This window comes from Vicugna pacos, chromosome 25 (assembly GCF_048564905.1).
Source record: "Vicugna pacos chromosome 25, VicPac4, whole genome shotgun sequence".
NCBI lineage: Eukaryota > Metazoa > Chordata > Mammalia > Artiodactyla > Camelidae > Vicugna > Vicugna pacos.
The window spans coordinates 19,209,919-19,237,386 of record NC_133011.1 but is presented as its reverse complement, the minus strand read 5'-3'; the positions used below and the strand labels follow the sequence as shown (position 1 = coordinate 19,237,386).

The window sequence follows — 27,468 nt, the reverse complement described above, 5'->3', positions numbered from 1 at the left end:
GGGAATCTAACCTAAAATATGTCACAGTAAAAAATGATATAGCAGTTTTTAACTTGAGATTACTAAAGAGAACTAAGTTGTTAATACCTGACTACAGTTTAAAAAGTTATCCCACCCAGATCACCTTTGCATATTAGAAATACACAATATTACTGATATCATTATGAAAGTACATTTATTTCTGATTAGCATGATAAGAATCATAATTAATACTGAACATCTATTGGAATTTGAAAATTAGAAGGAAACAGTTTATTGCAGTCAAAATTAAATGGTTGATTTGCCTCTTTAGAGCTAAGCAATTTCAGATTATAATATCTTTAATATTGGCTCTGTTTGATGATTGTGGGAATTTTGATAATCTGACATATTTTCCAAATGAAAACAAGATATTAACTAGGTTAAATACAGAATCAGGGAATATGCTGCAGTTTCTGAAATGGTCAGCAGAGAGCCTCAGTAAGGCTACTTTGGTTACATTTCCTCAGGTTCTATAAGGGAGTAATGATTAAGTAGTAATAACAAATATTGCAAAACAATTGAAACAATTATCTAGTTTGTCCCTCAGAGGTGCTTAATACTCAGTTAAGATGTAGTAATGTGCTTTATTTATGAAAAAAAAATGTCCTGTATTAGTGTATGAAGTGGAAGGAAAGGAAGGGATGTTTTAAATATTGGTCAGGGACCTTTCTATCAATTTTGTATGTGAATTATATAGTAGAAAGTTCAACATATTCCCCAAGATAAATATTTTATTTTCCTTTTGTTACAGTGAAGCATTGTGAAAGCTATTTTGATATAATCTTTCCTTCTATTAGGAAATTAGAACTAATTCTGGAATGGACTTTGTATTGTTTTTAAAGGGTAAAATTCAGTTTGAATAATAAAAATGTGTGCTTTATTATGATAAAATGTTTTAAATTTAGATTTTTTTCATATTGGCTCAGAATAGTCATGGTAGATATTGAAAATACAGAAACAAACCTATTTTATTGTTTTTCCATTTATAAATGTAAAAACTCAAATCCCTGCAAAATAAATTTCAAGTGTTTTTTAAACCGATTGAAATAATGAGTTTGTGCCATTGTAAAATTTGACCAGAAATGACTTGATTTACATATGATCATATAAAATTTGTTTTAGAGAGATGCAAGAGATGGAGACAACTCTAGAAATCTCACGTGAGAGTATTATGATTTAACAGGATGATGGCATATGTACAGAGTAATTGTGATAATAAGTAACAATAGCTTATGCTTAGTGATTATCATGTGTCAGGCAATGTGCGAAGCTTTTTATCAGCACAATACCATACAATCCTCACAACAACCATGTTTAGTGATTATTATTATATAGTTTGCATATAAGAATATTGGGGCTCATGGAGATTGTGCCTTGCTCAAGGTTACCCACTTAATACATGGCAGACCTGGAAGGGGAATCCATGTTGGTCTCAACTCCAAATCTACATGGTAACCGTTACACAATAATATATCACAGGGTGTGTTGATCTTTTTAGATATATAATAATAAGTATTTATGTATTGATTACTGGAGCATTAATTTATTCATTTAAACTATCCTTTACATATTAAGAACAACTATATTTACTAAGATTCTGTAAGGTATAAAGGTATGTGACACCAGTGCTGAGTCTACCTAAGGTGTTTTCTTCAGTAAATTGATTTTTATATAAAAACAATCTTTCCACTTAATGCTTTCCACAAGGAACAGAAATGATGTTGATAAATCAGATAATAAATTACTGAATATGAATATAATAATTTACAACTATTAAGGCTATGTTGTAAACATGTTTAATGATATGCATAATTTTTACAATCTATTATTGATAGAAAAATAGATTATAAAATATTCTGTGCCGCATGGTCTTTTTTTTAATGTGTATAATTTTCGTAAGTAAAGCCTGGATATAAGTTCATCTTGCTCATTATTTCTGCATAGCATCATAATACCTATTGTTACTTTTTGTGTGATTTATTATAAAGTTTTTCTATAGTAAGTGATGCAGGAAAAATGGATGTGGGGCATGAGGAGGGCCATGTCCCAGGTCTCAGTTGAGATCCTGGGACATGTCCCACCAACTGTGGGTCTTTGGCTTTGCACAGGAAAGAATTCAAGAGCGAGGCACAGTTGAGTAAAGGTAGATTTATTGGAGAGATACGTAATGCATAGAGTGTAAGGCAAGAGAAAGGCAAGGAAAGAGGTCTGGGAGTTGGGTGCTTAGATTAAAGTAAAAATAGATATACACTCCATAGACAGAGTGCGGGCTGCCTCTGAAGAGGATGGAGTAGAAAAAGGGTGGCCAGGCTCAGTGTTGCCAGTTTTTCTGGGCTTGGTAGCTTCACATGCCTATGGATGGGGACATTCCATCTACCCTGGGGAAGGGGCTGGGATTCCCAGGAATTGGGCCACCACCCACATTTTGGCCTTTTGCAGTTAGCCTTGGGACAGTCATGGCACCTGCGGGCATGTTATTTATCATGCTTATATGCTACAATGATCATATAATGAAGCTCAAGTTCTACTAGAAGTCAAACCTCCTGCCATCTTAATCCTCAAGGCCAACTGGGAGTTGAATCTTCCACCATTTTGGTGTTAATTTCTGTCATTCCTTGAATGGCTGTGCCCTGCCCCCTTCCATCCTGTCTCATAAGTATGCATTATTTTTGTAAGCAGATCATATATATATAAAACCAAGTAATATCAAACTGATATATTTAACATGGCTAAACTATTTATGAATGCTTATTCCTTGCATTATTTGATTTGATCCTTACAGGACCTCTGGTATATAACATAAATGTTATCACTCCATTTAATCAGTGTGTTTATTGAGCACTTACTGTGTTCTAAACTCTGGGCTGAACTGTAATAATGGACAATATAGAAATGGTTCATGTTCTTATGGAATTTATAAATAAAAGAAATTGTCCCACAGAAGGGTTAAAATACTTATCAGGTCAGAGTGGCAGTGTTACCAAACTCAGGACTGGTTGCTCCTTCGAAAGCCAATAATCGAAAGACAAGTGTTAGCTGGAAAGAAAATGTTGTTTTATTCAGGAGGCCAACAACCTGGGGAGAAGGGACACTTGTGTCCAAAAACCAGTTTGGGAAATTCTGCTCCACCGTGTTGGCTGAAATAAATGCGCAGCCTAAAAGTTGAGAGTTACGTTTTACTTGGCGGGAGGACTTGAGCCTGGATGACAGCCTCTCAGATCGCTCTAAGGTAGGGGAGGAGCTAGGATATATAGGAGCTTTACAACAAAGACCAGGTAGTTGAAACAATAAAAGATTACTTGTTATCTAAAGAAAACCAGGCATCTCAAGTTAGAATGGGCTTTTCTATGTATGGGAGGAAGCAAACGTTTGGGCTCATTGAATTCATTCCTTTGACAAGCATCTGGCTATCTAGGGCCTGTATCTTGTCCTTTATTATTCTAGCCCCTCAGTGTGCACCATTGTGAGTGGCTGCAGAAGCTGGGCTGCAGGCTTGTCTTCACTGGAGGGTGGCAGCGGCAGCTGATGACATGATGGCTTCAGCATTCTTTGTTTACTGATGTGGTTTGCAGTATTTTTCATTCACACATGGAAATTTTTAAAGGGAAAATCATTTGGGGAGGGGTCAGAGTCTTCCTTATCTTCCACTGTGTATAGATTTCTTCTGATTGGTTGATGGTGAGGTAACAGGGCAGTGTTCTAGCTCAACCTAAAGTTATCATCTTCCACATGAGTTGGGGCGTTAGTTCCTGTAGAAGAACTCAGAGGTATTGTTTGTATATTTTCCTTGAGGAGAAATATGTGACCCTGCCATAAGCTGCGCTATTGTTTCTTGACTGATCCTCTTTTGTTTCTGCATTCCCTCCCTTTTCTGATTAACAACTGTTTGAATCTGCCCTTTCGAACTCAGGGAGGGTCAGGGATGAATGAAGCCTATTTCCTACAAAGGAGAAGCAGGGTCTTGGAAGGGATCTGTATGCGGGAGGGCCCCACAGGGTCCTGCCCAGTTTCAGCAAGACCTGAGCTAGATTTGAGGTCTTCTTTAAATCGCTTTACTGTAAGTTTTAGGAGAACTGTTAAACAAGTAAGTAGAATAGGCAATGATTTTATATATATGAGTAGTGAGCTTAAATTGTGGATGTCATTAGTGCCAGGAAGATGTGAGGCTTTCTGCAATGGTATTAAGAAAAGATTCCTAACTAACATATATAAAATAGATAAGCAACAAGTTCATACTGTAAAGCACAGGGAACTATATTCAATATCTTATAGTAACTTATGGTGAAAAAGAATATGAAAACAAATATATGTATGTTCAAGTATGACTGAAGCATTGTGCTATACACCAGAAATTGACACAACATTGTAAATTGATTATCCTTCAATAAAAAACATATGCATACACACACACACACACACACACACACACACACACACAAACACAAAGTAAAGATTCCTGAGCATGGGAGCAACTTTAACTAATAGGAAATTAGTTTACCATTGGTATAAGACCTTCTTTTCTCTATTGAGTAAACTTCTCAGCTGATTCCATTGTCTTTAGTATTCTTTTGTTCTCTATTTCAGCTTAGCTTTGATTCTGTTGCCATAGTTATATTTTAAAAATATAGTCCTGGTCATGCCTTTTAACTTTTGTGGAAGCTTTCCATGTGCCCCGATCATTGTAAGCTAAAATTTAATCAACAATGTTTATAGTCTGGTCCCAGTATTTCTCTCTTTGCATCTATTTTTTTCTATATGTATGTTCTAAATTCTGTTTATTCTAGTCTGCTTATCTTGCCCAACCAAGTCTTATCTATTCATGCTTCGTGGTTTTGCCGAAGTTCCCTCTTGGGAATGCCTTTTATCCCATCTTCACCATCTTTACCCAGCTTTTATGCATAATTTAAGTGCCAGTTCAAATACATTTTTTATCTGGGTTTTCCAGATAAAATTGTTTTTTCCTCTCTTTTTCTTTGTTTCCATGATCCATTGCATATGCCCCTACTGTCACCTAATATCATAACTAAATATTCAATAGAGTATTCTCTACTAGAGAGTCTACAGAATGGAGAACAGTTTTGGAAAGGCATAACACTATGTTGGGCACACAGAAATCCAACAACTGAATAATAAATGGAGAAAATATGAATAATTTGTAGAAGTAAAGAGATAAGAAATACATGTGTTGGAGTTAAGAGAATGGCTGTTCTCTCACCTCTTCTTTCTGTGTTCTGAACCACTTAGAATGTAGTAATAGAAGTCATGTTACCCCAAAACTGGGTTATCCTCTTAGTGGATATCAAGCCAAAAGATCAGGAGAAAGAAGGATTTATTACTTGCAGCAAGTAAGGAGAACACTGGGAGTCTTTTCTAAAGCAGTGTCTCCCTGAAGAAAAAAGTTGGGGAATTTTTAAGCTAAGGGCACATGCATATTCATGAAGGGGCTTAAGTAGAGGAGAATTCAGCATAGAATTGGGGCAAAGGTTGACAGAGTCCAAGCTTTAGTTGACTGAAGTTATGAGGGTCAGAAAAGGTCAGTGTCATCCCTTAGATTCCAGTTGATCTGGTGGTTGAGCACTTCAGGCTAATCTTCACTATTGAAACAGAACTGGGAGTCTTTCTAACTGATATATTACCTTTGCTGTTGTACTTCTGTTGCCTGATAACAGTCCTTTGTTTCTGCAATCTTTTATTCTCTCAAGATCATTAATTACTGGGACCTGTTCAAGGATAAGCATCCTGGCAAGGCTTAGAACACAAAATGACTTAGGCCAAGAATGTTTTCTCTTATGTCAAGAAAGCCATGCTGGTTCTCTGTCTCCAGGGACCTCCCTACCCTATCTGCTTATAGTCACATATGGATCAAAATATTAGCTTTATTATACTAAAGCTGGAGAGGAAGCTACAGTGAGTCCAGGAACTAGATTTGGCCTTAACAATTTTAGCTCCTCACAAACATACCTGTTTATCCACAAAGTGAACAGATGGAAAAATGGAAGGGCTATCCTTTAGGGCCAGAGCCTCCCCCCTGAGTTTACTTTGTAGGAAAAAAAAAAATACAGAAAAATAGCTTAAGGGAAAAAGCGACAAAAGCTATCTTGCAGGCCAACAATTAGATGTTTCCTATGGAGTGAGAAAGGGACTCAAATTTCTTCCTCAAATTTACAAGAGGATGAGATTTTCTAATAAATGGACTGAAAGGATTAGAAAGACAAGTTTTTTTCATAGTCTAAGTTTCTCTCAGTATGAATTTTATTACAGTGAACAGCTTAGTAGGTATGCTAGTACTAATTGGAAACAATGAGATTTACAGTATTTATAACCTGTATTTCCTTGAACATCTGTCCGAGAACCACTACACCAGAGTGGTGTATCTAATATAGTATAAGGACCTATAGTGATATATCATTATAACCTTAAGTCCATAGTTTACATTACAGTTCACTCTTGGTGTTATACATTATTTGGGTTTTGACAAAAGTATAATGACATATGTCCATCATTATATTATCATACAGAGTAGTTCACTGACCTAAAAAACTTCTGTTCCCCACCTATTTATCAGTCCCCTGCCAATGTTTTCTTTTTCTTTCTTTATTCACATATTTTTGAGTATATACTTTGTGTATAGCAACGTACTTTACAAACAATTGGAACAAAAATAATAGATCTCATAGTTTCAGAAGTATATTATATTGTTAAAATTATATTTAGTTAAATGTAGTAAAGAATTTTAAATATTTTAACATGTACCTTTATGCATTATTATAGTATTATTAACTTTTGACTGTGATAACTCAAGTGCATATGGTAGTATCTTTTGCTGTTTCATCATATTAAACACTCTCGTGCAGTTATGAATAAGTTTAAAATAATGTACTATCTTGTTGTGTCTTTTTTTCAAAGACAGTTTGTACTTGATCCAATGAAATTTCATATTTTTTCATATTTAGGAAAATTAACAGGCATTCTATTCTACCATTTTAAGATTGTTTTATGTTGTTTTTCTAGACTCAGAAGGTGAAACAGTATATACATTCAAGTTAATTGGAATAATGAGATTTGTATGCAGATAGAGCCAACAGATTTGCTAATTTAATAACTTAAGAACCTCTATAATATTCATTTATAAATATGTTTACCCTTATTCATAAACATAATTAAAGATTTAAAAAATTTCTCACTAGAAATAGATCTCTTGAATTTAGGGCTATATAGGGCTTTTATCCACCTATAACCTAGTGTACCTTATTTTTAATAAGTGATGTCCACTTTATAGTTCTTTTATCATTTTCCATTTGATATATAAGTTCTTGGTATGGAGTTTTGTGTGAAGATGAAAGATTAAACACTTTGATTATTATTCTCTCCTGAAACCCATCTAAAACATAAAAAGATTTTTAAGCAAAAAAAAAAGTCACAAGAATATAGATAATGAAAGAGGACTGAAACAAAACAAAATTTGAGAGTTAGTAATTAGATAAACCAGTGGTGACAGGCTTAGAAGTCACCAGAAGGTTGAATCTTAAGTCACTAGTGGGAAAAACCAAGAAGTAATCCAGTTTATATGCCAGAATGTCCAGAAGATCTCATGAATTGGTGGCATCAGAAACCTTTGAAAGAGACAGTGAAGGTCATGCTTAAAACAGGAAGATTATTTGAAAATTCAATTAAGAAGCACTGAGAGAACCAAAAATTTGCAACTAGGCAACTTCTCTTTCCCTATCCCAAGTGTATTGAAAATTTATTTTCTGGAGAGGGTAGAAGAGTCTTTGGATGGTGAGTTTCAAATACAATTGGAAAGAAAGGCACAATACAAAAATCTGGTAGATTAATGTGTCCATTCAACATTTTGACATGCCCTTCTTCACACACACACACACACACACACACCATTCACCTCTTAAATCACAGAAAGCTGTCAGCTAGTTCCATAGCTGACAATCTCCAAGTAAATGATTAAGGACTCTTTTATGCAGAATGTAAGGAGTCCAATAGAAGATATTTAAAGATAGTGTCATAATGGATCTCTCAACAAAACAATCAAGAGAAATTCCCTATAGTTAAGTCTCTGTAGGTATCAAGTACCACTAGCATCCATTCAGCTTTTTACTTAACTACCTATGAATATTAGCAGAGAAACAGAAATAACCTAACTTCTGAAGAAGTTCTCTAGCATAGAATCTAAGGTTAAACCAAATAGAATATGAAAGTTTTGAAGAAATAGGGTCTATATTAGCAGAAGAAAATTTTAAATTTAATTTTAAATTAACAGAAATATGAATGTTCCCTAAAAGATATAAAACATGAACATGATGTTATTGAAAAAGAACAAAAAAATACTCTTAGAAAATAAAAAAAAAGTCAATAAGAGGGTTTAAAGACAAATTTGAGGAAAACTTCCAGAAAGGAAGGGGAGAAGACAGATACAGGGAATAGAAAGAAGAGATTAAGAATTAATAGTAGCAGTAGTAACTAGAGGAGCAGTCCAGAAGGACCAGTCATTCTTAAAAATCTCATGGATAAAATGAAGGGGAGAAAATCATCAATAATTTTTTTTTTCTAAAGCAGAGGACAGGAGGTTCCATATTAAAACGACCCAAGAAATATCCAGAATAACTAATGAAAATAATTTCTTCCTTGTCAAATAACAACAAAAATCCTATAAACTCTAAGAATCTATATACATATATATATTTTTAGCACAGGAAATATGGAAAAATAAGGTCACATTCAAAGCATTACATTCAGAATATCTTTGGTCTTCGAAACATCAGGATTGTCACAGAGCCTTGCCCTCCAAATCTAATATAAATAGTTTCCTTACTAGAATTCTTTACCTATCCAAACTATCATGGAGTTTGAGGCACAGTATAAGGCATTTATGTAAGAAAGAGAGAATCCAAATAAGAAAATAGTTTAATGAAATATATAGAATAATTCCTGGTAATATAAACATAAAATAGGTATCAACTTGTTCATATAGAGATTAGAATATTCTAATTCTGAAAATTTAACTTCAGTTAGCTGAAATTGAATGCTTGATATATCTGAATATATTGGAAAGAGACTCAGACAATTGTCAAAGAGTTGAAGTTGTGTTTTTATTCAACATGAAATAAAGAATCAAAATTATTAACTTCATAGAAATTAGAAACTTATGCAGAAAACAAAAGTTTATGTATAATGCATAGCTTTACTAAGAATGCTAAGAATAGCATTTACATTAGTTACCATGTTTACACTGAATATTTCAACCAAAATTTTATGGAAAGAGTATGTTAGGAGAGGGATAGTTTGGGGTACTGAAAGAGAATAAATATTTCTTTTCTATTGTGAGAGGGTAATTCATATGCCTTAAAAAAACAAAAATCAGGCAATAGTTATGTAAAAGAGACAGGTAGATATCAAATGAATTATTTGAAAATAGACTTATAATGGCTTCAAAGTCAAAGTCATATACCATTTTACCTTGTTTTATATCTCTGACCTCATTTTTTCCCAGTCTCCCTCTCAGTCAGTCCATTGGACTAAAGTGGACTCTTAGTATTCCAGGAATACTTGAGACATTCTGTGCTTGAGGGTCTTTGTATTTGCAGTTTACTTTCCTGGAATGTATTCCCCCAAAATATTCTTATGGCTAGTTCCTTTGCCTCCTTTAGTGAGATCTTAACTCAGATGTCACCATCTCAGTGAGACCTTCCCTACCTAACATATAATAAAATTCTGTCTGTCCCATGGAACTTCTTATTTCCCTTCTTTACTTTGTATTTCTCTTTAACATTTATTATCTAATATTACCTAATAATATCTAAATATTATCTTATTTGTGATCTATATCCCCTCTCAACTACTGCTCACAAGTTTAGGTCACAAGCTCCCTGAGGGAGGGGAGGTATATATTGTTCGCTGCTGTATCCCCAGTGCCTCAGCCAATGTATGGCATATAATAGGTGCTTAATAAGCAAGTGACCATTAGAAAATATTAATGAATGAATAAATGGAAAAAGAATTTATAGCCTACGTTTAAAAGTCACTTCTAAATGTACATAATGGCAAAATAAAAGAATGAACAAAGTGCCATTTTTTAAAAGCTAAAATAAAGATTATGTTTTTAGTACATTCCTTATGTTTTAGTGAATTCCTTATGTTTTAATCAAATATCCCACATATATTATATAAGAAACAATTATTGGGGAAAAGAAGTTAAATATAATTATTGATGTTCTCCTGTGTGAGTTCATGTGACTTGCTTTAATATTTCAAAAAGTTTGGGAAGAAGAGTTCTGAGATTTGAGCTGTTTTCCCATCTGACATTTTTTGTGAGATCCATTTCATTAATAGTTTCATTATGCGGAAGTAAGTTATTGTCATTCAGAAACAGTTTGGAGATATATGCCATTATAGAGTTTGCATGCATAAATAAGCATATTATTAATAATCAATGGCAATTAGCACACAATGCACTTCCTCTTAAATTTAATTATATGCTTGATTAAGAGTGTTTGGGTACTTAATTAAAATAAGGTCCAATGATACTTAATTCTCACTTATATTCATATTATAATTCTAATAACTCCAGTCCTCACTCAATCCATGCATAGCTCTTATTAATTTGAATCAGAAGTATGCATGCTCACTGAATAAAGCCTGAAATGCAATTGGATAGGTCACATTAGGAAAAATTGTCTGCAGTCTAACAGTATGGAATGAAGAGTCTAGCACAGACAATTGAACAGAGATAATTGTCGTAATTGGTTTCAATTAGTTTTTCATAGCTCTGGTGAAGCAATTTCTATTGTATACCTTGAGCTATAACTAGTAACAAAACTAGTTAGCATGATTAGTAGATATCAATGCTTAAAAAGGTAAAACACATTCTAAATGTTAAGATCTCAGTGCAGATAAATGAATTGAACAACAATGTAAATGCATTGTTGGGAAACCTTTGCCTTTGGTAAGTGTGATGTGCTTTGAATGGAATTAAATCAGAGATGTTCAGTGAACTCAAGCATCATAAGTACGTATTTTCTGAGGAAAATGTGTTCATGTACAAACAGCCATCTTTTCAGTAAGAAACAAATGACCATTAAATGAATGTGGTGATATCAAGAAACTCACAACATAGTTAAAATCACAGTGAGTTCCTATTAAATTGCTTTAGTAACCCAAATAAATTTTGGTAATGCCTGTGGTACTAAAGAAGAAACTGAAATGTTAAAAGCCTTATTGACCTAGTAAGTGACAAAGATAGGATTCAAAGACAGGTTTATTTGATTTCATTACTGCAGCTTTTTCACTATATTTCCTTTTCTAATGATAAAGTCAACTACAGGAATGCAAATCAACTGCAACAAGCTTCTTATTTGTTTTGTTTTCTTCCACCCTTTCAGAGCTATTCCTGTTATAGGGGAAAGGTTGAGCATTACTCTGGAGGAGTAAAATAATCAGGATTCATTGTACTTCTTTTCATCCAGGAAACTATCAAGGCCCCAGTTGCCTCTTCCCCACCAATCCCACCTCCAACAAAGATTTTTGTCTTTTACTTTTCATCAATGTGAGTTTCAAAATTTTTTTCCTCAAAGAAGTTGAAATCCCAAACAGATTTGAAATAATTTGGATTTCTCACAGTTTCCTAACTTTCCAGTTCTTCTTTGAATTAAACTAATTCTTTAACCATTAAAAATATTGAGAGCCCAGTATGTCTGATTGAAGAGTTTGCAGTTTTAATTATGTACACAAAAAACATACCTGTTTTGATTATGGTCACAAGTAATTGAATGGACAGTGTTTACACATTAAGAGATAGATTACAATGTAGAATTTAAAAAGAAAAAGAAAATAAAAAATGGCAGAATTAAATCTTTTAAGACATTTGAGTAAGTGACAAATGAATATAATAGAAAATAAAAACTTTTGGTTCCAAAGCAAAGGTGATCACCGTGGGCAAGAGTGTTTGGAAAAGCTTTATGAAGAAAGTAGAAATTGGCTTAAATCTCAAAGTATAGAAACATTTGGATAGACAGAGAGAAAAATAGGAGATATTTTTAATGGTGTAAAGTAAACCTTTGAAGCAAGAATACATATGACATATTGAGAGACAGTGACTTTGACTGAACCTGAACATGTGACTAGACAAGCATAGGGAGATTTAGAAGAAGTATAAGTGAGTATGGTTGTGGAAGATCTTGATCATCAAGTGGGAGATTGGATTTTTTCTGTAAGCAAACTTGGAAGGCTTGTATAAAGGTGTTTTGAAAGGATTAACCTATAAGTCTTAAATAAGGTAAAGAGGAGATTCCTAAATATTGGGCAGTATGATCAGATAAACCTATCAATCTCCATTTCATTCTTTTTCTATATGAAAATGTTAAAAAAGCAAGCAAAACCATATATATAGATGGCATAAAATACCAATCATTTATTTAGTTCATGATTCTGCTGGCTGGCAACTTTGTCTGGTTGCAGCTTTTCAGCTCTGTTAGACTAGGCTGAGCTCATTTGTGGGTCTGTGGTCAGCTGTCAGGTCAGCTAGAGACTTGCTGGGCAAAACTACATCTCTAAAACTCTCTTACACTAGATGTGAATTAAGTTCTACCAACTATATGTGCCTGTGTGAGACTAAAACATGAAGTTTAGGCATGGGCCTACAGATTCTGGCTATTGATTTCATTATCAAAGTTGCAATTTTACTACAGCCACTTTCCAGCATTTTCCGGCTTCCTGTGGATAAAATACTGTGGTCATATTTGTTGCCTCTTGCTACCACTTCTTGATCCTTGAGTTGTAATTGCAAGTGACTCTTTTCCAGTCTCTTACTGTTCATAGGTTGGTGGAGAGGTGGCAATGATTCCAGGTAAATTTACTTCCAGTGGTGACACCAACATAGTGTTGCTGAGAGTCCAAACTCGTTCTGCTCACCACACAACAGGCCAATAAATCAGGAGATGAGGTGTTGGGGCAAGGAATAGTGACTTTATTCAGAATGCTGGCAGATTGAGAGGATGGCAAACTAATGTCTTGGAGAACCATCCTGCTCTAGTCAGAATACAGGCCCCTTTTATACAAAAAAACAAGGGAGGGGGTGTGGTTGATTGTTGCAATCTTCTTGCTGCAGGCAGCCTTTGTTCTTGCAGTCATCCCCTTGGGCCAGGTCATGGTGTCCCTGTAAATCTCCCACAAAACAAAGGTTATTCTCTACTACAGTAGTAGTCTCCTTATTGGGCTAGATCTGTATTAAGACATCCACCCTACAATTTCTTCCTAGAAACTATATTAAGTCCCTTTTGCTTAAAAATGTTTTTTTATTTCTGGCATTGATGAAATATTTGTGCTAGAAGTAGTGGATTAAAATGAAAGCCTAAAATGTCTGTTACTATTTTGTGGTCAGGAGTGATAGTGAGGAAACCTATTATGAATTGGAAGGCTGGTGCCTTTTCTAAATTATGGCAGCTGTGGTGAAGTAACTTTTATGATAATCTTGAAGACAGACTACTAGAACTTTAGCTCAAAAAGCTCAAAAGGATCAGGTTTAAAAAAAAAAAAAAACTGTCAAGTTGTGTGACCTGTTCCTGGCTGGCTTTGACAAGAGTTTACAACAAAGATGAGAGCTCAGCCACATATTCGCCAATTTTCAAGGAGATCGAAGAAAACAGAGTCTGAAGAAAATAGAGTGTAAAATTCTGGTGATTTATAGGTGGGAAAAGCCAACTGCTTCTGTACAGCAAGGGATAAGAAGGCTTATCAGAGTCTCCTATTAAATTTCTTAGTCAAAAGATAAAGGGCAGCCCTAGAGCAACGATCAGCTAAAAGAATGTTTCATTTTTGCACAAGCTTATTGCTTCTGATCAATGCAAGGTAGTCTCAGTTAAAAAGAGAATGAGAGGAATGGTTAAAGCAGGTTGGGAGTGGGTGGAGCATGTTCACTGGCACATGAAAATAACTGAAAGCAAGTAAACTGATTCTTAATAAGTTTTTAGAGGGAGTTTTAGCCAAATAAACCCTAGAGGTCATCTGCAAAACTCTTTGGTTGTTCAATCCTTAAGGCAATTTTCAAGCACCAAATCTGCATTAACAGATGTAGAATATAAGAGTTGTGTACCCCAAGGACAGTCTAGTCTCCCACACCTACTTCAAATTTTGCCACAGAGAATTTGGACAAGGAAGAACTGTTCAACAGGAAATGCCAGGGAGCAAAAGAAGACACAGGACAAAGGAGCACCCTCTCAAGAACAGAAACAGGGTCTTCCAATGGGATATTTTATTTCCAATGACTATGGAATATCCCCCCTTCTTCCCTTATCCACATGGGGATATTTATTTTGACTGTCCATTTTCTGCTCTAATAGGTCACTAAATCCATGAGGCACTACAATAGGTCACTAAGTCCATGAGGCACTAGAGTTGGCCTTAGTGGAAAAACAAAACAAAACAAACAAAAACTGGTTGTGCATCTCTCAGAAACCTAGAATTTGCTTGTCAAACATACATCAAACAATATATCACACAATGTGCTTAGTTTCTGATACACAAAGATGTGAATTAGAGCCCCTGTTTCAAGATGCTCATAATCTAGTAAGGAAACAAATGTAAAGAAATAAATTTTATTCTATTATGTATACTGAAATAAAAGTGCATGAGGACATGGTAAACTAAATGATTCAAAATATTCACAAAATGTTTCCTCAAACTGAAGCCTCCAAATGAATTCTCAAATACATCTACATCCTATGTGAATGAAATGGTTCAGTATCTGTAATAAAATAACATTTTGTACCACTAAAGTTGAAAAATGTATTAGTTAAATGCTTTCAAGTTTCAGGATGAGTGATACTAGGTGTTTTAACTTGATGTTACGCTTTCTTAAATTATTTTTAATCATCTGGGAAATAAAACCCTGAGATTAATTTTCTGTAAGAAGCACAAACAACTTGATTTTACTTCCCTTAGTAGATATAATTTTACAATGTTTTAAAGCATTGTTAATTGATCTCAGCAGGATCATGCTTCATCTGTTTGACTGAATAATTATGCAATTCTGTAGTCATGGTATTCGTTATTCTTTCATTTGATTTTCATTGCAATTTTCAAGGCCATGCTTTCTTTGAAATTTTGCTAAATATCTTGCCTTTCACAATTATTCATGTGCTCCTAACAAATTGGAAGTATTTTTTAGAGTCAGGTTTGTTTTAATATGTTTAAGTATAAATCACTCTTCTTTTTCTAAATTGAATAGTAGAGTTTTACTGAATTTTTCCAGGGAAAACATGACTCAGTTCTCTTATAATCCTTTATGTATACTCTCTTTCAGGATTCAAATTGTATTTTAAACTTTTTTTCCTTTAACTTACTGGGATTTTGTTAGGCTGCAATGCATCAAAGATACCTTTTTGTAATCACTGTGCCTGGCATGGTGCTTGATATACGACATGAAGCAATAGATGAAAGAATGAATGAATCCGTGACAATTTGTGGATTTGCTTATACAGATCTTCTACCAAGAGTTGAGATTACACCTTGAACAATTAACATTTAACAATATTGACTGAAGAAAAAATACACAGCCTGTAAGTTGAGAATTATGTTTTATTCAGGAGTCATACTGAGGACTTAAGCCTGGGACAGCCTTTCAGATAGCTCTAAGGGACTGTTCCAAAGAGGTAAGGAAGGATCCAGGATTTATAGGAGTTCTTGAGGAAAACAAAAACACAAACAGGTCCTGGGGACATCAAAAGATTACTGTTAATTAAAGAAGAAGAAGACATCTCAAATGAATGATTTTAGCACTTTTCTATGGATTAGGAAGATGCAGGAGCCTGGACTTATTGAAATCATTCCTTTGATATGCACTTCAGCTACCTAGGGTCAGAATCCTGTTTTCTCTGTCCTGAATTCCCTCAGGCTGCACAGTTCAGGGCAGCTGCAGTGGCAGATATCTTGTAGGCTGCAACATCCTCTGTTTACTGATATGACAGGCAACATTTTTCAGCCAAAGGGAAGACAGGACCCTACCTTTAGTAGATCATAACTTAATCACACCTAATTTAGATGTCTCAAAGGAAAAATTGATTATAATAATAATAAAGTTGCAATATGTTGAACAATAATGTTTGCCCTATAGTGAGTGCTGGCTCAGCATATAAATGACTTGTATATATTGTTTTATGTAATCATATCAACAGCCCTGTAAAGTTGATATTCTCATATCCAAATAGTATGCATATATTATTTTGGCTACTTATCTTTTAAGAATTAATTTTGGTGATCCTATTTAATATAGTTACTCATATTAAGTCGAATTAGTATTAAATTAGTAAACACACAGTACATATCATACATATAATGAAAATCTCTGCTCAGTTATTTATTTAGGATAGATTCCAATTATTTATTCTCAGTTTTTTCCCTTCTGAAGAGCTTATAGAGATACTAATCTCTCTCTCTCAAAAAGAAAATTAATGACAGAATAGTTTCCCTTTTTATTTATGACCTATGCATAGTATATGTATTTACTGCATGAACCTATGAACCTATTTTTGGCCAACCCTTTTGGAATTTTTTTTTTTCTAATTTAGTTTCTACCCTACCACATCCATTAAACCTGTCTTCATTGTATTTTCAAGTCTAATAAGTATTATAATACTTTGAATCATATATTTTAAAATTTTGACTATTCTTGCTAATCTCCTTTTTTTCCCCCAGCTAAGTCTTTACCCTGTTTCTAAACCTTACTTCATCAGAAAATTTGTTCAAGACTTCCTCTTAATTAGGACTAATTAAGTTTTCTCAATTATATACTTTCATGTTAGCCTATATGTTTCCTTTATCCCTCTTAGTACTTTATAATTAGTATTCTGTAGTCATTTATTTCCCTGGTCACCATCAAGTTATAAACTTTATGAAGACAAGGCTATGTCTGTTATTTGCAAAACTATATCCTCAAAATATTGCCCATGATAGCTACTTAATAAACACTGGTAGAATGAATATCTGCTTTTCATGGGCAACAATATGCAATTGTGAAATGATCTAAGACTTTTATGTTAGAGACATATATATAGCCTTGAACCACAAGTCTACTGTTTATTATTTGGGTGTCCTTGGGAAAGTTACTTAATCTGAGTCTCAGTTGCCCTTTTTGTACAATGTGGGAAATCATATATGGTGTTGGGTATTTTGTGAGATGTAAGGTGGGAAAATGAATGCTTAAAACAGAGTATGGCTCAGAACTGATTTTAACAATTAAGGCTATTACCTTTCTCAAACTGTAAACTAGTAGAAAGCAAGTAAAGTGGTGTTACCTTAACTGGTACACATCACAGAGCAATGTTAATGGTAACCCTCAAGGACTTCTGATGAATAAATTAATTGTGTTACTTATAAAGTAATTTATTCTTATGTTTTCTTTTAACTAATATAGACAAATGTCACTGAACTCTAACCTCTATAACACAATTGGATTTTTGTTCATCTTGGATCTCTTAAAGTAATTTTTGCTGTATAACAATCCTTTACACTTTATGTTGCCAAATCACTTTTATGTTATTTATTGATAACATTCAATATCTCTGAGAAGGCAAATAAGAAAACATCTTTCCAGGAAAAATAAACAAATAAATTTTAATTTTACTCAATCCATTTGGTGTGGATACAGCAGTGAAATTACATAAAGAATCTCTGACATTTTCAGAGACATATTTTGTGTGTAAAGCCTTCAGAGTCATTTTCCAGTACTGATATTCTCAATTCACTAAACTGCTCACCCTAAGTATTTTAGTTTTGTCTTACAAACATGATCTTGTGGTATAATTCCAAAAATAAATTCAAATAAAGCTGCAGTACATAGGGAGTTTCTTTATTAGTCTTTGCATTAAAAAGTTTGATCAATGCTCAATCAACAGCATGATGAAAATAATTTTGTATTACTCTCCCCTAACATAGTCCAGTCCCATTTTAATCTTTGCACTATGGAATATTACATGTGAATTTATCAGATTCTGTATTTTCAATTTAATTATCTAAACCTTTTGATTGATGTATTAATGTAATCTCTTGGTGAAGAAAGATAGCTGAATCTATTTGGCATTTCTGTTTTTAAATTTAATCATCTGCTTCAGAAGCATATTGAAGTGATAAGCACAGTGTGGCTATCTTGCATATACATTTGATAAATTGCATGAGCATTCTTCATTTTATTGCTTAAATCTCTATTTTCTTTAAGAATGATTTTATAATAAATAAAATCACTACTTATTGCAAATACCTTGTATATTAGCAATTAGTTTATAATCTGTATCACTGAACATGACCTACCATGTGTATCTTCATTTTCCCCTGAAATTCGAACTCTTGATAGCTGGTAGAAATAGTGTTTAAAAATTAGTCTATCTTAGCTATTTCCAAAACTCTTATAGAAATTAAAAAGCTAATTTAATTAAAAATTTAAATATGCAGCACTATTTATTTTAAAAAATCAAGACTAAAAGATGAATGTTCAATCAGAACATAGCATTTTTTGATGCTATATCAAGTGAGAACCAGACATATTTTGGAATTATCTCCTTTGAGTTTTATTTTGAAGCAGCCTGATTTCTTACCTATCTTCTGGTTTAGAAATAAGTCAGCCACAAGGCGAGGGATAGATTAGGTAATCTATTAAAATTCTAACCAGTGTTGTTATCCATACACTGATTCACTTCATAAATTTTCCACTTTTGCTTTAGATTCTTTTTTTCTGGGCTATGTTCATTTGTTCATTTAAATAAAACTTAAATCTGAGTATAACAACTACTTAGAGCTTTTCTTCTTTCTTTCCTTTTATTCCTATACCTAACTGTCTGCTGTGAAATAATTTGGAAACTGCTTTTCCCCCTAGGTATATAATTTCATGATAATTGAAGTCCTGACCTTAATTATTTCTTATGGGGTGAGAGGGAAAGGAGTGGATTGATCTAAGGCCACAAGTGGTAATTTCATTAAAAGTATTTTCTTTTTGATTACTATATTCAAGAAATTGAATTCTTATTCATTTTATCTAAACTTATTAATCTCACCATCTCTTGCCTCAAACATCTCATCTATTAATCAAATGAATTTTCCAAAAAATTAACTATTTCAAAATAAACCGTTCATTTCAAAAGTATTTTGTAAAGAACTGCTCAAAGTTTACAGACAATAAATATGTTTTAAATTTTGCTGAAAATGAACCTGTGGAATATACCTTGGAGAAATAGTAAAGTGAAATATTAGAGCTCATTAACCTTGATTACTGTTATTTCATATATTTTACAAATATTGGTTTATAATACATCATTCATGCTGAGGAAGCTTAAGGAATGGCCTATTATTTAGAGAAATCATTGACACTTAATTAATATTAGTTAATTTCTTTACTTTCCTAGGTTTGAGGATCTAAAATAATTGTTTCAAGGTAAAACTAAATACTTTATTTCTAATGCATGTAGTGCAAGTTCTAGGAATCCTCAGTATAATTTTCATTGATCAGACTGACCTCATTTGAACTTCATCATTGATTTTTTTCCTTTTAGTGTCATTGAAAAATTAAACAAAAAAAGAGTTCACTTAAACACTCTTGAAAGTACTTGAAGCATATTATGGATAAGAATATAAAATTTCAGCTTTGTATATTACACTAAGTATCAATAAATGATCACTGCTTTTGGACAGTTGCATCTACATTTTACAAAGCATTTAAAAATTTTGATATTTTTACTTAATATTGTCTTTGATATTTTAAGTATTAGAATAGTTTATAATTATTTGTTTTAAAATAAAATGATATCTCATGGAACTTAAATAGGATGAATATCAAGGCAAAATGGAAACATACTTTATTTTTGCATTGTAATTATTTTTTAGCTTTTATTTTGCACTAATTTCAGACTTTTAGGTAAATTGTGAAAACAGTACAGAGTTCCTATATACATACTCTTATCCAGCTTCCCTTAATATTAACTGCTATGTAACCATAGCATAACTGTCAAAACTAGGAAATTAACATTTGTATAATACTATTAGCTGAACCGTAGACTTTACTCAAAGTGGAATACCTTTTAGCCCATTCATATTCACTCTTTACTGTATTTCTATTGATTATTATTTGTAGTATAAAAGTAATATAATGTAAAGGTAATATAATAGAAAATTTAGAAAATAATGTAAGAAAATATAATTTTCCCCTAAATTCATTAAGTTCTGTAGCTTCTGCTATTTCTATATATTTTCTATTTTTCTCGCTTACAGTGAAATTGTATTTTTCTTTGAAATGAATATTACTTAAAAAATCTCTTATATTTGTATATTACATACTTTTAAGCAGTAAATAATAAAATAACAAGGCAACAGGTGAAATATTCCAATATATCAGTCATTTTCCAGTTATTCTGCATACTGATCTAATTAAAACTTTACAACCGTATGTACTTATTGTTATAATTCTCATTATATTTTCAAGGTTACACAAGTATTAGAGCTTCAATTCTAGCCCAAGCGTTCTAACTTCAAATATGTCCATTTTTCACTGCACTGTATTTTTCTTAAGTTAAAAAACAATTCCACCCCAAATGTGTATTTTTCAGATGAATAATCATGGTTTAGGGTTAAGTAGAAACATCAGAGTAATGGGGAGCATATTAATAAAACTTGATTTGCATATTACCATGTTAGCACAGTGTAACTTCAAAGAAGTCATGTAAATAGTGTTGATCTATTTTAACTATCTGTAAAATATGAATAATACTACTTTAAAAATTGGTAGAAAGCTTAAATAATATAAAAATCTAAATTTTTCTAACATAAAGAATGACAACTAACAACTATTAGGTAAAATTTTGTTCCTTTCCTATACTTCTTCTGTGTATTTGAAATAGAAGATGTTTCCACTTTTCTGTAAAGCTTCTTAAAAGGAAAAATGACATTTGTATATACATATAATTTTATAAATCTAAAATACTAAAATATATTTTAAAATAATTGTAAACTCTCCTTTTTTCCCTCTTCTATAGAATTGCAGAGTAGCTCTTGTGGAAACCCAGGAGTTCCACCCAAAGGTGTATTATATGGTACAAGGTTTGACGTTGGGGACAAGATCCGCTACAGCTGTGTAACTGGATATATCCTCGATGGCCACCCTCAACTCACCTGTATAGCCAATTCAGTTAATACAGCCTCATGGGATTTTCCTGTTCCCATCTGTAGAGGTAAAAAGTTTATTTTTATGTTGACTGAATGTTTGACACAATGAAAATATTTTAAAAGTAAGGTTTGTAATCAGACACTATATTTGCAAGACATGCTTGGTGTTTGTTTTATAAAATCTGAAGCTTAAAAAATGTGTATATATATAAAACACATACACTATATGACAGATTAAGAAAAATATTTGCTGAGATAAGAATGTTATTTGTGAAATGACACAGTGGAATACATTTCTATATTTATACATGCATTATATATATAGAGATATGTCTTCATATTTATGTTAAAAAACATGGAGTTTATGATATTTACAAGTTTAAGTAGTCTGTCAAAGTCATGATTTCGTTTTCATTTTGAAATATTGACTGAATCTATGGATCTTTTAAAGATTTCTCTAGAGGATTTAAGCATGAGAATTTGTGAAATTCAGAATTCTGTATAGTTTATTATCGATATTGGGAAGGATCATTTGTATTATGAGGACAACATAATATACTAATGTAGACAAACGTTCAAAGTACATAGCCTGGAAGACAGAACATGTACAACATTAACTGAATTCATGGATGAATCTTTTTTTTAAAATTCATGCATGAATCTTGCCCACAGAAATTCTGTAGACTGGGCTTTCTTTTCTAACAAGCAAAAGACAAATGAGTTATATTTCGTTCTTTTGGCATGTGTTTCTGTAATTCCTCTACAAATGGTAGGAATGTCTAACTACTCATCCAAATTACTATGTAGCTTCCTCTTAAACACGTAGCTGTAAATGCATGCTGGAGAGACCCCTAGAAATCAGAGATAGTTGATTATTTTTTATCCCAGCTTTGACAATTACCATATGTTACCTCAGGCAAAGCTTGTCAACTCTTTGTGATTCATTTATCTCATTTAACCAAGGAGGAAACAAGCCCACCTGTTCCATTTCTTAAATAAATTAGCCTGTACCTACCACTTAGTGGTATATTAGCCCCATGTTGGCTTTCTTTTAATGTTAGCTCTCTCTGCTGCTCCTGCCATTTCTTTTGTTGTTAATTTTTCTCCTACTTTATTTATTATTTATTTATTTAAACAATATTGAGGTAGCATTAGCTTATAACATTGGCTTATTATATAAGTTTTATGTTCACAACATTATGATTTGACTTCTGTATGAACTATAGCCTGTTCACCACTAAAAGTACAGTTTTCATCCTTCACTATACAGTTGATTCCCTTTACCCATTTTAACCCCCTTCCCCTCTGGTAACCACTGATCTGTTCTCTGTATCTATGTGTTTGTTTTGTTCTGTTCATTTATTATTTAATTAAATTAAATTTTTTTTTACGTATGATTGAAATTGTATGGTATTTTTCTTTCTTCATCTGACTTAACTCACTTCGCATAATACTTCCAAGATCCATCCATCTTGTCTCAGATGGCAAGATTTTCTTCTTTTTTATAGATAAGTAATATCACCTATATCCATTTATCTGTCTTTGCTCACTTAGGTTGTTTCCACATCTTGGCTATTGTAAATAATGCTGCCATGAACATAGGGGTTCATATATAACTTTTAGTTACTGTTTTTCTATTTTGTGGATAAATACCCAGAAGTGGTATAGCTGACTCACATGGTAATTCTATTCTTAATTTTTTGAGGATCCTCCATACTGTTTTCCATAATGGCTGTATCAATTAACATTTCAACCAACAGTGTGTGAGGGTTCCCTTTTCTCTCCATCCTCTCCAATATTTGTTATTTCTTGCCTTTTTGATAGTAGCCATTCTAATGAGTATGAGATGAAATCTCACTGTGGTTTTGATTTGCATTACCTTAATACTTAGTAATGTTGAACACCTTTCATGTCCCTGTTAGCCATCTGTTTGTCATCTTTGGAAAAATACCTATTCAGATCATTTGCCCATTTTTTGATAAGGTTTTTGTTGTTGTTGAGTTATATGAGTTCTTTTTATATTTTGAATATTAACCCCTTGTTGTATATATGACTTTAAAATTTTTAGATATCTTCTCCCTTTCAGTAGGTTGTGTTTTCATTTTGTTTGTGGTTTCCTTTTCTGTGCAGAAGCTTTTCAATTTTATAATCCCATCTGTTTTTTGTTTTGTTCTGTTTCATTTTGCTTTTGTTTCTCTTGCTTTAGGAGACATATCCAGAAAGATATTGCTGAGATCAGTGACAGTGTGCCTATGCTTTCTTTTACTTTTTTTTATGATTTTATGTCTTATATTTGAGTCTTTAATCCATTTTTAGTTGCTTTTTGAATGTGGTGGAAAATAGTGGTCTAGTTTCATTCTTTTGCATGTGGCTGTCCAGCTTTCTTAGTGTCATTTATTGAAGAAGCTATCCTTTCTTATTGTGTTTTCTTTGCTCTTTTGTCATAAATTAATTGTCTATATGTGTGTGAGCTTATTTCTGGGCTATCTATTCTGCTCCACTGATATATATGTATGCTTTTCTTCCAGTATCATGCCGTTTTGGTTACTATAGCTTTGTAGTTTAATTTGAAATCAGAGAGTGTGACATCTCCAGCTCTGTCCTTTTTTCCTGGAATTGCTTCAGCTACTTAGTATCTCCTGTAGTTTCATATAAATATTAGCATTTTTTCCCTGTTTCTTTGAAAAATGTTGTTGGAATTTTGATACAGATTATATTTAACCTGTGGATTGCTCTAGGTAGTATAGACATTTCTAACTGTTCCATTTCTTTGTGTCTTCGGTTTATTTCAGCAGTGTCTTATAGATTTTAGTGTACAGGCCTTTCAGCAACTTGTTAAAATTTATTCCTAGGTATTTTATTTATCTGTTTATGTTGCAATTATAAATAGGATTGTTCTCTTAATTTCTCTCTCTTCTAGTTTGTTGTTAGTGTGTAGAAATGAAAAAAATTGTATATTGATTTTGTATCTTGCAACTTTATTGTATTCATTTATTATTTGTAATAGTGTTTTTTGGTGGAGTCTTTAAGATTTTCTATATAATCATGTCATCTGCACATAGTGACAGTCTTAACTTCTGTTCCAAATTGGTTGCTTTTTATTTCTTTTTCTTTTTATTTCTTTATTTCTTTTTGCCTAGCTGCTCTGTCTAGCATTTTTAATACTGTGTTTAATGAGTGGTGGGAGTTGGCATCCTTATCTTGTTCCTCTTCTTAGAAAAAAACAGCTTTCAATTTTTTATCTCTGATTTTATGTTAGCTTTGACTTTATCATATATGGCTTTTATTATGTTGAAGTAAATTTTTTCTATACCCATTTTATTGAGAGTGTTTTTGGTCATAAAAAAGTGTTGAATCTTGTCAAATACTTTTTCTGTATCTATTGAGTTGAATATATGATATTTATCTTTCATTTTGTTAATGTTATATATGTATATTCATTTTGTTATTTTATATATAAATATAATCTCACATTGATTTGCAGATGTTTATCCATAGTTTCATCCTAGGAATTAATCCCACTTGACCATGGTGTATGATCTTTTTAATCCACTGCTATATTCAGTTTGTTAATCTGTAGAGGATTTTTGCATATATGTTCATCAGAGATATTTGGCTATTATTCTCTTTTTTTGTGTTGTACTTGTCTGGTTTTGGTATTAGGGTAATGATGGCCTCATAAAATGAGTTAAGAACTGTTTTTCCTCTTCAGTTTTTGGAAGAGTTTGAGAGGAATTGGATATTAATTTTCCTTTGGATGTTTGGTAGAATTCACCTGTAGAGCCATTTTGGTCCTAAAATTTTGTTTTTTGGGTGGTTTTTGATTACTGTTTTAATTCCTTACCAGTGATTGGTCTATTCAGATTTTCTGTTTCTTCATGAATTAGTCTTGGAACATCATATGATTGTTAAGAATTTATTCATTATTTCTTGGTTGTCCAGTTTATTGACATATAGCTATTCATAGTATTCTCTTACAATCCTTCATATTTCTGTGATATCTTTTGTTATTTCTTCTGTTTCTTTTTTGATTTTATTTATTGGAAGCTTCTTCCTTTTATTTTCCCTAGTGATAATAGCTAAAAGTTTGTCAATTTTGTTTATTTTTCAAAGAACTAGCTCTTCATTTCATTGATCTTTTCTGCTATCTGTTTAGTTTCTATTTCATGTATTTCCACTCTGATCTTTATTATTTCCTTCCTTCCACTCACTTTGGGCCTTCCTTGTTTGTTCTTTTTTTTTCCCCCTAGTTCTATTAAGTATAAAGTTTGATTATATATTTGAGATTTTTCTGATTTATTGAGGTAGACTTTTATGGCTATAAACTTCTCCATTGGTATTGCTTTTGCTGCATCCCATAGATTTTGGTATGTTGTATTTTCATTTTTGTTTGTCTTCAGGTGTATTTTTTATTTTCATTTGATTGCATAATTGATCCAGTAGTTGTTCAGTAACATGTTCACTTTTCACAGACTGTGATTTTTCTAGCTATTTTCTTATACTTGATATCTAGTTTCATATCATTGTGATCAGAAAAGATGCTTGATATCATTTCAGTCTTTTTAAGTTTATTGAAATCTTTTTGTGTGTCCTAACATATGATCTATTCTTGATATGTTCCATGTACACTCAAAAAGAATATGTATTCTGCTGCATTTGGATGGAATGTTCCATAAAATCTATTAAGTCCATATTGTCTAATGTTTCATTTATTGATTCTGCTTCCTTGTTGACTTCCTGTCTCGATTATCTATTCATTGGTGTAAGTGAGTCTTAAAATTCCCTACTATTATTGTGTTGCTGTCAATTTCCCCCTTAGCTCTGTTACTAATTGTTTTATCCATTTTAGAGCTCCTCTGTTGGGTGCATATGTATTAATAACTGTTGTGTCTTTTTGATGAAAAGTCCCTTTTATCATATTATGTCCATCTTTATCTCTTATTACCACTTTTGGTTTGAATTCTATTTTGTCTGATAGAGTATGGTTATGTCCACTTTTGTTTGGCTGTCATTTGTATAGAGCATCATCTTCCATCTTTTCCCCTTGAGTCAGTGTTTGTCTTTAGAGATGAGTTGAGTGTCCTGAAGACAGCATGTACTTGGGTTTTATTTTTTATTCCATCCAGCCACTCTGTGTTTCAATTGGTATTTCAGTTAAATCCATTTACATTTAGGGTGATCATTGATTAATGAGGACCTAGTACTTCCATTTTGTGTTTTGTTTTCTGATTGTTCTATATCTCTGTTTTTGTTTTCCTATTGTTTCTGTCTGCCATTCTATTTTGGTAAATTTCTTCCATATTTTTCTCTTTTTTCTTTCTTTTTTATGTATCTGCTCTAGTTTTATGTTTCATGGTTTTTATGAAGTTTGTATAAAATATCTCATAAATAAAATAGTCCTTTTCCTCTTGATAGCATCTTACCTGAATTTGCCTCTATGGGTTTTGTCATTTTTCCTCTTTCTCTTTTATGTTCTTGTCATCTCAAATTATCTCTCTTTATTTTGTGGCTTTATTACCAAAATAGAAGCAGCTATAGTTATTTTTACTGATTTTCCCCTTTATCTTTATTCTAGAGTTAAATGTTAACAACCTAAAATTTTCTGTTTCAATTTTATGATTCTAATTTCTCACCTTAAAATTTTATGTAATTTTGCCTTTTCATTTCAGGTAGAAGGACTCTTTTAAAATTTATTGTAAAGCAAGTCTGGTAGTCTAGTGGTGATAAACTCTCTAAGCTTTTTTTGTTGTTGTTGTTGTTCTGGGAAAAGCTTTACTTCTTCATATCTGAAGGATAACTTTACTGTATAGAGTATTCTCAGCTGGCAGTGTTTATCTTTCAATATTTTGAAGATGCCATTGCACTCTATCCTGGCCTATAGAGTTTCTACTGAGAAATCTACAGATAGCTTAATGGAGTTCCCTTTTTAGGCTGTCATTATTTTTTATATGACTGCTTTTAAAATTCTTTCTTTATCATTGACTTTTGACAGTTTCAATATATTGTGTCTTAGAGAAGGTCTTTTTGCATTGAGGTAAATAGATATTTGCTTTAGCTTCATGAACTTGTATATCTAATTCCTTCCCCATGTTTGGGATGTTATCAGCTATGATTTCTTTAAATAAACTCTATGTACCTTTTTTCCCTTTTTTCTCATTTGGGATACCCATTACCCTAACATTTCTTTTCTAATAGAGTTCTGATAAAATATTTCTTTTTCCTCTTCTTCCTCCCTCCTCTTCCTCCTTCTTCCTCTTCTCCTTCTTCCTCTTCTCTCTTCTACATTTATTTTTT

The 27,468-nt window shown here is 32.5% G+C and overlaps 1 protein-coding gene across 3 annotated transcripts in view; it reads left to right on the top strand.

Annotated features, from left to right (window-relative positions):
• The window catches only part of CSMD3 (CUB and Sushi multiple domains 3), a 1,005,695-nt gene that overhangs the window by 218,701 nt on the left and 759,526 nt on the right, over positions 1 to 27,468 (top strand). For all 3 annotated transcript variants that reach the window (XM_031691263.2, XM_072949624.1, XM_072949623.1), the window contains exon 4: positions 21,045 to 21,239. In XM_031691263.2, the coding sequence (XP_031547123.1) occupies positions 21,045 to 21,239 (195 nt within the window). The remainder of the gene's footprint in view (positions 1 to 21,044; positions 21,240 to 27,468) is intronic.